General features: G+C 48.1%; 1 protein-coding gene across 1 annotated transcript; it reads right to left on the reverse strand.

The window, feature by feature from the left end:
- Window positions 1-527: 527 nt before the first annotated feature.
- On the reverse strand, window positions 528-12,365 carry LOC308113924 (leucine-rich repeat neuronal protein 1; the record flags this gene model as incomplete). The annotated part of the gene is made up of 13 exons (XM_080470491.1): window positions 12,163-12,365; window positions 8,557-8,713; window positions 8,323-8,468; window positions 7,846-7,947; window positions 7,584-7,768; window positions 6,319-6,561; window positions 6,111-6,233; window positions 5,227-5,349; window positions 4,106-4,520; window positions 3,116-3,245; window positions 2,851-3,032; window positions 2,116-2,274; window positions 528-1,085 (listed from the first exon to the last, which is right to left on the reverse strand). Exons 2-13 carry the CDS (start codon window positions 8,636-8,638, stop codon window positions 528-530), a joined length of 2,448 nt encoding a protein of 815 aa, XP_080326617.1. The 5' UTR covers window positions 8,639-8,713; window positions 12,163-12,365.
- Between the last annotated feature and the right edge of the window lie 235 nt (window positions 12,366-12,600).

The raw sequence follows: 12,600 nt of genomic DNA on the forward strand, positions 1-12,600 counted from the left end.
TCCCGGCGGAGCGTTCATCACATGAACTCGACGACCATGGCCAGGTTTGTGTTGTGACAGTGCGGCTACAGTCAGTGTGCTCAACAGACGGTGCAGGAAAACATCCAAACGTCCCGAGCCACAGTCCCGCTGCTGAGGTCCGGCTGAGGAACGAAGAACCACAAACTCTGCTTCACTTCGACCAGAGTCCAAATCTAAAAGGGAGGATTTGTCCAAACTGTGACGACGATCGTCTCCATGTCTCCGGACAAAAACAAAAGGGAGAAAAATTCTGGATGGATTTTGGGCCAAAAAGAAAGTCTACTGTCGCCTGATTGGTCCTCCCAACAGCGTCAGCCAATCAGAAATGTCTCCATTTGTGAGGTTTGTCTTCAACAGGCTGAAAGATTTAAAACAAAACAAAAAACAAAAAACAGTGGACTGGCCCTTTAAGAGTGGGCGTGTTTGCATGTTATACCCTCCCCCATGTCAGTCAGGCTCCTCCCCTCCTCTAGTGTCTGTGGGTTCGAACCTCGCACGTCCTCCAGCTACCACATGTAGGTCTTAGTGGTGTCGATTGGGCCGCCCCCCGCCGCCCCCTCCTCCCCCCGGCCGCCCCCAACCGCCCCGCCCTCCTCCTCGTCCTTGTCGTCCTTGTCCTTCTCGGCCTCGCTCTCCCACAGTGTGATGAGCGGCGGGTACAGCTCGTTGAGGGGGATGGAGGTGGCGTGCTGCATGTACTTCTTGAGCGAGTGGCCGCAGGACTTGTGCTGCTGCACGCGGCGCCCCATGTAGACCACCAGCAGCGCCATGATGGACAGCGCGAACATGGAGCCCATGACGGCCGCCAGCGCCACGCTGCTGCGCTGCGACGCCACCAGCTCCACCGAGAAGCTGGCCTCCTTGGTGGTGACGTTCAGGCAGGAGGTGTGGACGGGGGCGGAGGGGGAGGCGGAGGAGGCAGGGGGAGGGGCCGAGCTGGGGGAGGAGGAGGAGGAGGGAGGGAGGACGAGGGAGGGGGGAGAGGAGGAGACGGTGAGGCAGACGTGGTACTCTGTCGCCGGGAGGAGGTGAGTCAGGTTGTACTCCTGAACGTCCACCGGGACCTGAGAGAGAGAGAGAGAGAGAGAGAGAGAGAGAGAGAGAGAGAGAGAGAGAGAGAGAGAGAGAGAGAGAGAGAGAGAGAGGCGGGGGGGTGGAGCAAAGTGTTACGCACTCTGTCAGGTCATTGACACCACCTCCAGAGATTTTACGTCGCCCGACGAGAACCTCCAAACATTTGTAACGACACGTCGTGGCGAAGCAGAACATAAAAGCTGCAATTGTTGCGCCCGACTACATCATTACTACTCCACTTTTACAGTTTGTCGACATGAAATAGAACGTTTATCGTCACTGTCCAAGACAACACCGTCTCGTAGCGAAACGTTTATATGGGGTCTGGATGTGATCAGGCATATTGGGAAGGGGAGCACTGTGTCTGAATGAATGTACATCAATACATCAATTTTGTGTTTATATATGGGGTAAATATGTATACGTGTGTATATTGTATGCGTATATATCTATATTAGATAACGTCCTTACGGTTATATTTACATATGTAATCGTAACTATTCTTAATACAGAAAGATAATTATATAATATAACAATTAAATATTTGAGAACGTTTAGGATTTGATAAGTTTACGTCTTCCTACCCCTTTTCAGGCGTGTTAATCGGATATATGCGGTGTCTATGTATGTGTGGTCATACTTAATTAATTTTGCATAACTATATTTTCACAAGCTATAGTTTAATTATTTATTATCATCAAATGGTGTATATATTTTTGGAGGTGTGTGTGTGTGTGTATAAGGATATTGATATCAGGATATGTATGTGATTGCGCAAAGTGTTTGAAATATGCCACACCTGAAATGACAAAAAAAAAAGAAAAAGAAAAGTAAACGCTACTGATCCTCCAGGAACTCGACGCCCCCTAGTGTTATGACGCTGAACTGCTGACGCAGAACTTTAAAAGGTCCATGACGGCGTCGAGCCAACAGACGGCCATTTTCGTTGAATCGACAATAATAACAATAATAACTCGGGATTGAACAGGCGTCCCGACCAGGACCTCCAGTGGAGCTCACCTTCGCCGTGTAGCTGATCTGAGGGTTGTCGATGTGGACGGTGGCGCTGGTCCACCGGGGCAGAAGGAGGGGGGTGTCCGGCTGGTTCTGACCCCCGGATGGGGCTCTTCTGCTGGGATACAGCTTCCACTCCAGCACCACCGACTGAGCGTGAACCACCTGCAGAGGGAGCAGCGGACGAGTGTCAAAAAATCCAACTGAATCATTAAAAACAAAGATAAATACGCCCATACTGATATTTGAATTTTACCAATCAAAATACCTTAATTTGCTCAATAACGGAGCCAGAAATAAAAATGCAGCTCGCCAAAATAAATAAATAGAATAAAACAAATACGCTGAATTTCAATATTATTAATTGTCAATATAGTTAATCTAATTATCAATAGTGTTGCTGTGGTTTGCTTGTATGTAAATGAACGTTTCAAAACGTTTTCAAGGGATGGAAAACTTTTGTTGTGTTTCGGAGGTTTGTCCACACGACGATGCTCAGAGTGACAGAAAACACAACTTTTTGAAAAGGCTTTTCTGAAGCGCTGCCACCGAGCCGACAGGAAAACCACATCGCTTTCAGTGCGTCTGCCGTTTCCATGGAAACAGGCATTGTTTTAAACACGTTGCCGTGTGAACGTGAAACGAAAACGGAATTCAGATGCATTTTTCACTTCATTCGCTGTCGTGTAAACGAGTCCTGACTGAGAATGAAACAAGAGAAATGTGAAGAACAGTGGTCACCTTAGCGAGCACCACCAGCGAGGCTGTCGTGCCGGAAGCGTTGCCCAGCCAGGGCTGCTCTCTGTCGGACTCGCCGCCCGTCCAGCTGCCGCCTCCGGACCTGAAGCCCCGCGAGTCCACGAACACGGAGACGCTCTTGGTGTCCGCTCCCTCGGCGGTCCAGGCCACGCAGGTGTACACACCTGAGGGGGGTGGAGGGGGTTAGAAGATAGCAGGGGAGTGGGGGATGGTGGGGGGGGTGGGGGGCTGGGCGGGTCGGACTGACCTGTGTCCGACGGCTCGGCGTGCTCGATCACCAGCGCGCCGGGCTCCGACAAGCGGTGCTTCTTCTTCGTTCTGCTCAGGCCACGCCCCTCCTCCGAGATGATTGGTGCAGCCACGGCCTCTGAGCTCACCTGAGGGAGCAGGTGAAGGAGAACAATGCTTCTCTGACTTCAGAAGGTAAGGGTGTAGTGGTCAGCTCTGTCGTCCCTGTGCGTACGGAGGATTTCACTACAGAACATGGATGTATGGACACCTTGGCTGTGTGTCTCAGATCTGTGTCTCCTCACTGAAGAGACTTTTTCTCAGTCCTGACACCTGATTGGCTGACAGTGTTTGGGGACCAATCAGAGGGCAGCATTGTTGTACCTTGAAATTTTTTTATTATCTATATTTTTAATCATCTATATGATGCTTAAAGTTACTCTACCAGAAATAATCTTTAAAATATACTTCCCATGAAAAGAATCACTTCTGCACAGAGGACAAACCAAAACACCAAAACAAAACCATCAACACTCATTTAAAAAACGCAGTTTCCCCAAATCGAACATGTTTACAAACCAACCGGAATCTGTAGCCATCAAACTGTGTTGGTGTTTCACTAACTGACGTCATCTTGAGAAACCTGCAGCGTAGGTTTCTGGGAAATCAAAGATGGCGTCGCGGCAGCGCAAGTGAGTCTTCAAGCCACTAGAACAGTCTGGAATGTTGTGAAAATGATTGTTTTTCTAAAGTGAATCGAGATCACGAGTTTACAAACGGGAAAGTTCGGGAGTTTCCGTGGCAGTAACACGTCAACAAACCCGGGGTATGTTATGAGAGGTTAAAATGCTGGAAATACGTGTTTTTACAAGTGTAAAGATGAATTTCCAACAGAAAGGTGTCGACGACGTACATAAACAACTAAAACTGGGTCCTAAATTTTTCATTTTTTACTGTGAATTCTCGGAGGGGACCTTTTGTGAGTGTTTATTTGATTGACCCCGCCCACCTTGTCTCCTGTGGGCGTCACCCAGTAAAACTGGGGGGCGGGGTCAGCGTCCGCCCAGCACTCCAGCGTGATCGGCTGCCCGCCGCTGACGTTCATGGCCAGCGGGAAGGCGTGGGACGAGATGTGCGGCAGGCAGCTGTCAACTCCGTCCCCACCCCACCCAGCCGCCACCACCTCCTGTAGCTCTCGACCAATGAGGCTCGGCGGGGAGGAGCAGAGCGTGATGGAGGACTCCAGCAGCTTCAGGTGCGACTGGTTGCCGAGGTGCGGCCCCCAGGAGGAGAGGCAGTCGCAGCGCAGCGGGTTGGAGTGCAGCGACAGCTCCTCCAGGGACGGCAGCGAGGAGAGCAGCTCCCCGGAGAGGAGGCCCAGCTGGTTGCTGTGGAGCAGCAGCGTCCGCAGGGAGGCCAGGTCACTGAGAGAATCACATGACAGGAAGTGGAGAGTTTTACACTGAAAACCAAGGCCGCGGTTACACGACGTTTCGAGTGAAAATGTCTTTACATTTTAGTTTCGGAAAAGTTACACATTTACACGGCCTGAAAGCGATGTCCGTTTACAAGGCAAAGGCAGGAACAATGAAAAGAATGTAGTTTTCATGTTGGGCCACTAGAGGGTGCTGTTGTTTGTTTTGTAATGAAACCACACGCATGCAGCAGAGAACAAAATGCTCTAAACATTAACAACGGGAGAACACAAACATTCTAGTGGACAAACGACCAAGTTGGCTCGTTATTACGGTGACTGTCAAAATAAAAGCACCAACTCCCAGGAGAATATGGACTGGGAGTCATGACACCATGGAGGAGACGTCGTCCATCTACTGAGCATGTGCAGAAGAACCGTCAACTCCGTGCGAAGTAGCAGTCGCAGCGTTTCTGCAGTTTTCACCTATTTGCACGCGACAGCAAAGGAGAGTTTTCGAAAACTTCCACCTGGTGAGTCGTTTTCAAATATTGCGTGTTCAGTGGCTTTGAGCACCGTTGTCATGGAAATGGACACGTCGTTGTACATTTTAACTTGAAAACGGGGCTTTAGACTGATCAGCATGCATAATGGTCGTACGTAGAGAAAATATTTTTTTAAAAAGTAGAAACAGAAATAAAACACAGCTGGCTCACCTGAAGGCCTGCGGGTCGATGTAGGACAGTTGCGGATTGCTGCAAAGCTCCAGTTTGGCGATTTCCGGAAGGTTCCGGAAAGCGCCGCGCTCCACCATCAGCAGCTCGTCCATGTTGTTCAAACTGAGGTGCAACAAAACAAACAACAACAACAACAACAGTCATTACAACACACAACCTGACATGACAGTTTCTCCTTTCCACCGTCTCATCGACCTGCTCATGTGGAATTGTTGGTTTTTCTCTGTAAAAGTCCCTTGAAATGTTGTTTTTTGGTGCTATAGATATAAACTGAAGTGAATTGAATTGAATGTTCAGGCACGGCGGAGGTATCATCATCATTATCCTGTTTAGTTGTGTTAGGCCACATTTACACATACCCGGGTTTTTAACCAAAAAATGGATATTTCCCCCCTCTACGTTTACAAAAGAAATCTTCATTGACACGAGCCGCATATCCACCTGGTTCAGAGCTGCTATGAGCAGCCAAACCTGCAGGGGGCAGTGTAACGAGAAGTATGAAGCCATTATAGCCAATCAGAATCCTGGAAAAAAAACAAGTCACCAATTGTGACATAAATTTCCACCTCCCTCTTTAGATGCAACCGGAGAAACAGAGTTTATCCAGATCTCCACTGTGGATGGAGTTTTCAGGAATCCTTGTTTGTGGTGAGTCAGAGCTGGTTTATGTGTAAATGCAAATACCGGGGTACGTGTAAACGTGGCCTTAATTATCAATATGTCCAACATCAGTGGTTGCTGATCACCAGAGCAGTTTCCCAGAGCTGCTGTAGATCCTAGAAAGTCTCTTCTTCGGGTTTTCTATAGTCGAATCTACTTTCAAGACCTCGAAGCAAACAAAGCGTTTGGGTGTTCAGACTGACCTGAGCTCCTCCAGGTGCTGAAGGTTCTGGAAGTCTCCCTGCTGGACTCGGCTGATGGGGTTTCTGTTCAGGTCCAAGAACTTGAGGTTGGGGAGAACGCCGAGAGCGTCACGAGGAACCGACCTGCCAATGAAAGAAGCTTTCACGGTTCAGTACCGGGCCCCGTCTTGTCCCGGGGAATAGAACCAGCGACCGCACGCAGACCCACCTGAGCCGGTTGTCATAGAACGACAGGCTCTCCAGGTAGTCGAGGCCCACGAAGGCGGCCGAGGGGACGGAGGCCAGTCCCATGCCAGCCAGGACCAGGCTGTGGAGGCGGGACAAGGGCAGGAAGTTCCTCTCCTCCAGACCGAGGATGGGGTTCTCCCCGATCATCAAGATCTCCAGCGACGGCAGAGACTCGAACCAGCGGCTGTCGATGGCCACCAGACGGTTGGAGTTCAGGTGCAGCCTGTGAGAAACAAGACGAACGGGGGAAGCAGATGTGCCGTGACGAAGTGCCTGAACCGTCTCGCCTGGTAGAAACCACCGGTTTCTACTCAACCCAAACTAGAGCGACACTCGGTAGAGCGCAGACCGAAGAAAACGAGTTGGCATTGCTAGCCTGATAGCTAACTAGCTAGGTCAGGCAGCTACATCACTGCGTGAAACACTGACTAGGGAGCGTCTCCATGGCAACAGAAGCTGATCTCTGTTGATCTCTTCCGTGAGGTGCCTCTCTCACCCGCTTTGTATGGGACATTTCTTTCCGCAGTTTTTTTATTCAGAAACGCTGAGACGTTAATTTCCTGCAATTCGGTTCAGTAGTTTTTGCTAAAAAAGTTGCTAAAACACAAACAAACAAACAAACAAACAAACAAACTTTGTTGGAGAAATTAACTACAAATAAACCAAACCGTGTGACATCGGTGGAGCTGAGCGCGTACCTCGAGCTTCTGGAGCCAAAGTATCACCAGAAACAAAACCACAACAATCATGTCTATTTTTTTTTATTTATTAAAATTTTTTTAAAATTCTTCTTTGCATTCCAGTGCTCGTTTTGATCGCGTCCTCCTGCAGACAACCCGGTCTTCAGTCAGCTTGTCCGCTGACGTCCTTTATATGGTTTGAAGCGTTTCTGGAAGGTTCTAGTGAATCAGTGTGTCGACGGGTTTTTTTTTGCTGTTGTATTTTTTGTGGTTCTTCTCCTTAAACGTTGATTCTTTGTGCGGTTTAGATTGGACGATCCCATTCCAGTCAACATACATCAAAACCAAACATCTGGTCAGGCGGTAACGGCCTGATTATGGAGGATCTGAGGACGACGTGGTTTTTTGTTCTAACCATCTTGTAAAAAGTTCTTGAATTGTTTGTTACAGATCTCTGTGTTGGTCTGGGTGCTGGTGTGGAGGTTGGAGGTGAGTGGTCCAGGTCTGACAGATTGTTTTTAATGGTTGCGTGTTTATGATCCTGGCGAGTGTTGGTGGGCGTTACCTCAGCAGGTTGAAGAGTCCGGCGAAGGCTTTGGGTCCGATGGAGGAGATCTGGTTGTGGTTGATGTAGAGCTCCTCCAGACTGGAGAGGTTCCTCAGACTGAAGTCCTCCAGCTCCTCGATGTGGTTCTCCTCCAGGTACAGAGTGACGAGGCGACCCAGCGAGGACAGACCCATGGAGCTCACCTGGACCAGAGCCAAACCGCCACGTTAACGCTGAGCGGGCGTCTTACGGACAGGCGGGCGGGGCAGAGGCGACTCACCTGCGTGAAGTGGTTCTGCGACAGGTCGAGCTCCGTCAGGTTGGTCAGACTCTGCAGCTCCGTGGTGATGGAGGAGATGTTGTTGCTCTGCAGGAGAAGCACCTGAAAGACACGACAACAAACACGTTCACAGCAAATTTACAACGGCGTTCGGTCCCTGATGATCCTGCTGCTCTTCGGATCGAACAGCTGAAACACGTCCAGAAACACAGCCACACTGAGACCGCGGGACCAGCGTGACGTCAGCGTTAGCATCGTTAGCATTAACTGTGTGACGTCAGCGTTAGCATCGTTACTATAAACTAGAAACTGTACGATGACAGTCTGTTTCTCACTTGTGGGACAAATAAAGGTTTATGTGATGTGATGTGATGTGATGTGATGTCATGTCATGTCATGTCATGTGATGTCATGTCATGTCATGTCATGTCATGTCATGTCATGTGAATTTAAAGTTACAGTTACAGTTACAGTTACCTGTGTGTCTATGGAGATGTTTGGCGGAATTCTCTGCAGGTGAAGCTCGTTGCAGTCGACCGTTCTTGCCTGGTGATACACAGACTGAGGAGTGTACCAGGGCCGCGTCTCACACACGCACTGCAGAGGACACAGCACGGCGCCACCTACAGGACACATACCTGTTAAAGAACAAACCTGTACGCAACCTCAGTGTCTCTCTCCTCCGGTTAAAACACTAAAGATGGGCGTTACCTTGGCCGGCCACGCCCAGTCCAGCACACACCGACGCCTTCACCAGCGAGAGGAGCAGCAGGAAGAGGACTGCAGCTCCCATGATGCACTGGGGTGTGACGCGGTGGCAACGTTGATAAAGGTTTTTCCCTCCACAGGTCAGCAGACGACAGAAACACTGAAACACAGAGTGAAATAAATCGAAAAATGTAATGAAGTTCAATACCTTGTACAATAAAGAAATAAAGGGGACCTAAAATGAATCCCTGAGGAATCCCAAACCTGGACTCTTTATTCAAAGATGTGACAGAAAGTCAGATCATATGTGGATGACGAACATATTTACATTTCAGATTGAAAACTAAAAGAGATGAATGGTGGATGATCATGTGATCACAACATTGGAAAAATAGAGGCTCGATTGAAATCTACACGCCTGATTATAGTATTATTACAAATATGAAATACGTGCATAAAATACAACAGATACAAGGTAGTCATAACGCAGCTAATGCTAACAACGCAGCTAATGCTAACAACGCAGCCAGGGCCTTTATTCGTCTTACAGCAGGAGAGCCTGCGCGGCCCGGCGCTGCTCATTAGCAGAAACTGTGTCAAACTCGTGTTGCGGCAACGTCAACACAGAGCGGCAATTAACCTGACAACTCAGAGGAGGGGCGCACACACACACACACACACACACACACACACACACACACACACACACACACACACACACACACACACACACACGTTTCCCGCAGACTTGCTGAAGCTAAAAATAACATCTGTCATCTTCAGCTTCTTTACACTTCTGATTAATCTGAAAATGTCAAATCTAATAATATGATTATTATTATGATTATTGTTTAAGCTAACACGTAGGCATTGTATGAAAGGCGCAGCACAGGTAAATTCATATTGATAAAAAAAACAGTTTGATGTTATTTGTTGATAAGAAAAGACTGATACTGTTGTTGTTGTTGTTGGTGTGGATTTAGGTGCAGTAGGAAACGGGAACTCTCTGCCTCTGGGTGCATGGCAACCAGCCAGGAAGAGACACGGCCGGACAAAATGTGTTTGTGTGTGTGTGTGTGTGTGTGTGTGTGTGTTCCTATTCTACCCTGTAGGAGTGTGCATGAGGACAAAAGAGTGCATGTGACTTGAAAAAAAAAAAAAAAACATCAGCAGACAAACAAAACAGAGAGCATCATGGGAAATTAAGTCTTTATAGAAATACATCTGAAATACCTGGGAAAGTCCAGTGTGTGTGGTGCGTTCACTGTCTGTGGTTACGTCACTGTCTGTGGTGCGTTCACTGTTTGTGGTTACGTCACTGTCTGTGGTGCGTTCACTGTTTGTGGTTACGTCACTGTCTGTGGTGCGTTCACTGTCTGTGGTTACGTCACTGTCTGTGGTGCGTTCACTGTCTGTGGTGCGTTCACTGTCTGTTGTTATTTCACTGTGGTGCGTTCACTGTCTGTGGTGCGTTCACTGTCTGTTGTTATTTCACTGTGGTGCGTTCACTGTCTGTGGTGCGCTCATTGTCTGTTGTTATTTCACTGTGGTGCGTTCACTGTCTGTGGTGCGCTCATTGTCTGTTGTTATTTCACTGTGGTGCGTTCACTGTCTGTGGTGCGCTCACTGTCTGTTGTTATTTCACTGTCTGTTGTTACTTCACTGTCTGTGGTTACTTCACTGTCTGTGGTTACTTCACTGTCTGTGGTGCGCTCACTGTCTGTTGTTATTTCACTGTCCGTGGTGCGCTCACTGTACTTCGTCTCTGAACATCCGTCTTGCTGAAATATTGATGAGATGATTTTAATAATTTAACGAGCTGCCGAGCGTCTCGTTAACTGTCCCACAGCACAGCTGAGATTGGAGGAGTCTCTCACACACACACACACACACACACACACACACACACACACACACACACACACACACACACACACACACACACACACACACACACACACACACACACACACACACACACACACACACACACACACACACACACACACACACTTCTTTGATATTTTTCAGTTAAATTTCTCACGTTGGTCATTTTGGTCTTTATAATCCTGTGAAGATCATCAGATGATAAACTGAGGAAATGAGCGGATGAACTTCACCTGCGTTGGATCCATCGGTTCTTATCCGTCACGCCTCAGAGCAGATTTCAGATTTTCACGAATGTTCACGTGTTTGAAAGCTGCGACTTTAAATTCCCATGACACTTATTTCCCTCTGTGAGGTCAAACTTCGAGATCTGACTGAGCAACAGAAACAATAATGCTAATGAATCCACGTTGCCAATGATGATGTGTTTCACGTTAAACCATGACAGTTGAGGAAGTTTTAGAAAATCGGTTTCCGTGGGGCCCCGTCTACACCACAACATTATAAAGTGAAAATGCAAAAGTGTTTTGTTGTGACTTGTGGGACCGTTCACACGAGTCACAGACAACGCAACTTTTTGAAATTGGCTCCCAAGGTGGAACTTTTTGAAAATGCTCCGACTCCGACATCGTGTAAAGAGGTGAAAACGCAACTTTCTGGAAACGCTGCTCCTGCTCACCTCGGCCATCGGAACTAGTAGTTCTGCACATGCTCAGTAGAGACAATCAGAACAATGCGTCCTCCAGAGTGTCGTGACGCCCCGTCCATCTTCTCCTGGACTTAGTACCTTTTTGTTTTCACTGTAATAAAAATGCAACGTGGTCGTCTGTCCACTAGAATGTCCGTGTTCTCCCGTTGGTAATGTTTTCGAGCGGATTGTTCTCAGCAACCAACAACACCAACTAGTGGCCCAACATGAAACTACATAGTTTTCAGGATTTTGGTTTTCAAAATGTTGTCTTGTAAACGTAAAACTTTTCTGAAAGGAAAAGGTGAAACCTTGACATGTAAATGAGTCGTCAGACTGATTATAAACACACAGCCTGTGTAATGGATGCTGACAGGTATTGTTTTCAGCGTGGTTATGGAAGTCCACATGTATTTTTTACAGTGTAGTGATGGAATTTCATACGCATTTTTTACAGTGCAGTGATGGATACTTACAGGTAATTTTAACAGTGTAGTGATGGCTGCTCATATGTATTTTATGCAGTGTAGTGATGGATGCTGAGAGGTCATATTCCCAGTGTAGTGATGGAGTTTCACACGAATTTTCTACAGTGTAGTGATGGTTGTTCATATGTATTTTATACAGTGTAGTGATGGAATTTCACACGCATTTTTTACAGTGCAGTGATGGATACTGACAGGTAATTTTAACAGTGTAGTGATGGCTGCTCATATGTATTTTATGCAGTGTAGTGATGGATGCTGAGAGGTAATATTCCCAGTGTAGTGATGGAGTTTCACACGTATTTTTTACAGTGTAGTGATGGCTTCTCTTCATGCAGAACTTAAAGCCTCCAGAACCTCCGGAGCTCCTCAGCGGGAGAACTCAACACATCAAGCCGACTTTCAGGTTCAGTGAGCCGCAGAGGCAGAGCTCCGAGCTCCGGTCTCCACGGACCCACGGACCCGCTGCTCATGCAGCAGCACCTCCTCCCTCCTCTTCCTCCTCCTCCTCCTCCTCCTCCTCCTCCACCCAGACGCCCATGTTCTCACCTTGCAGCTCCTCCTCGTGCAGCTCCTCCTCGTGCAGCAGGCCGCCTCGCTCCCTGTCGGATCCAGTGCAGGGTCGCAGAGTCCCGGGACGATTCCTCCGGTTCCACCGCCGGTCTGTGGATCCGGATGAAGGCGGACTCAGCGCTGCTGCTGCGGCCGCTTTTATCCAGCGCATCAGCCCCCCAACCAGCCTGTCTTCCTTCAGGTCCGCAAGCAGCTGACTCGCAGCAGCCAATCAGGAGCTCAGGAGCCTAGCTGGAGGACCAATCAGAGGCCGGATGCTGCATCGAGGGGAGGGGAAGAAGCATGACGTAATGGTACAGATTCACATTATGATGACATCATCATCATCTTCATCATCAGACTGTGTTTACTGTAAATGATATTATTTGAAAAATATATAATAATAAAATATGTATTGAAGTTCAAACTATAAAT

Source organism: Lipophrys pholis, assembly GCF_963383615.2.
Source record: "Lipophrys pholis genome assembly, chromosome: 8".
NCBI classification, from domain to species: Eukaryota; Metazoa; Chordata; class Actinopteri; order Blenniiformes; family Blenniidae; genus Lipophrys; species Lipophrys pholis.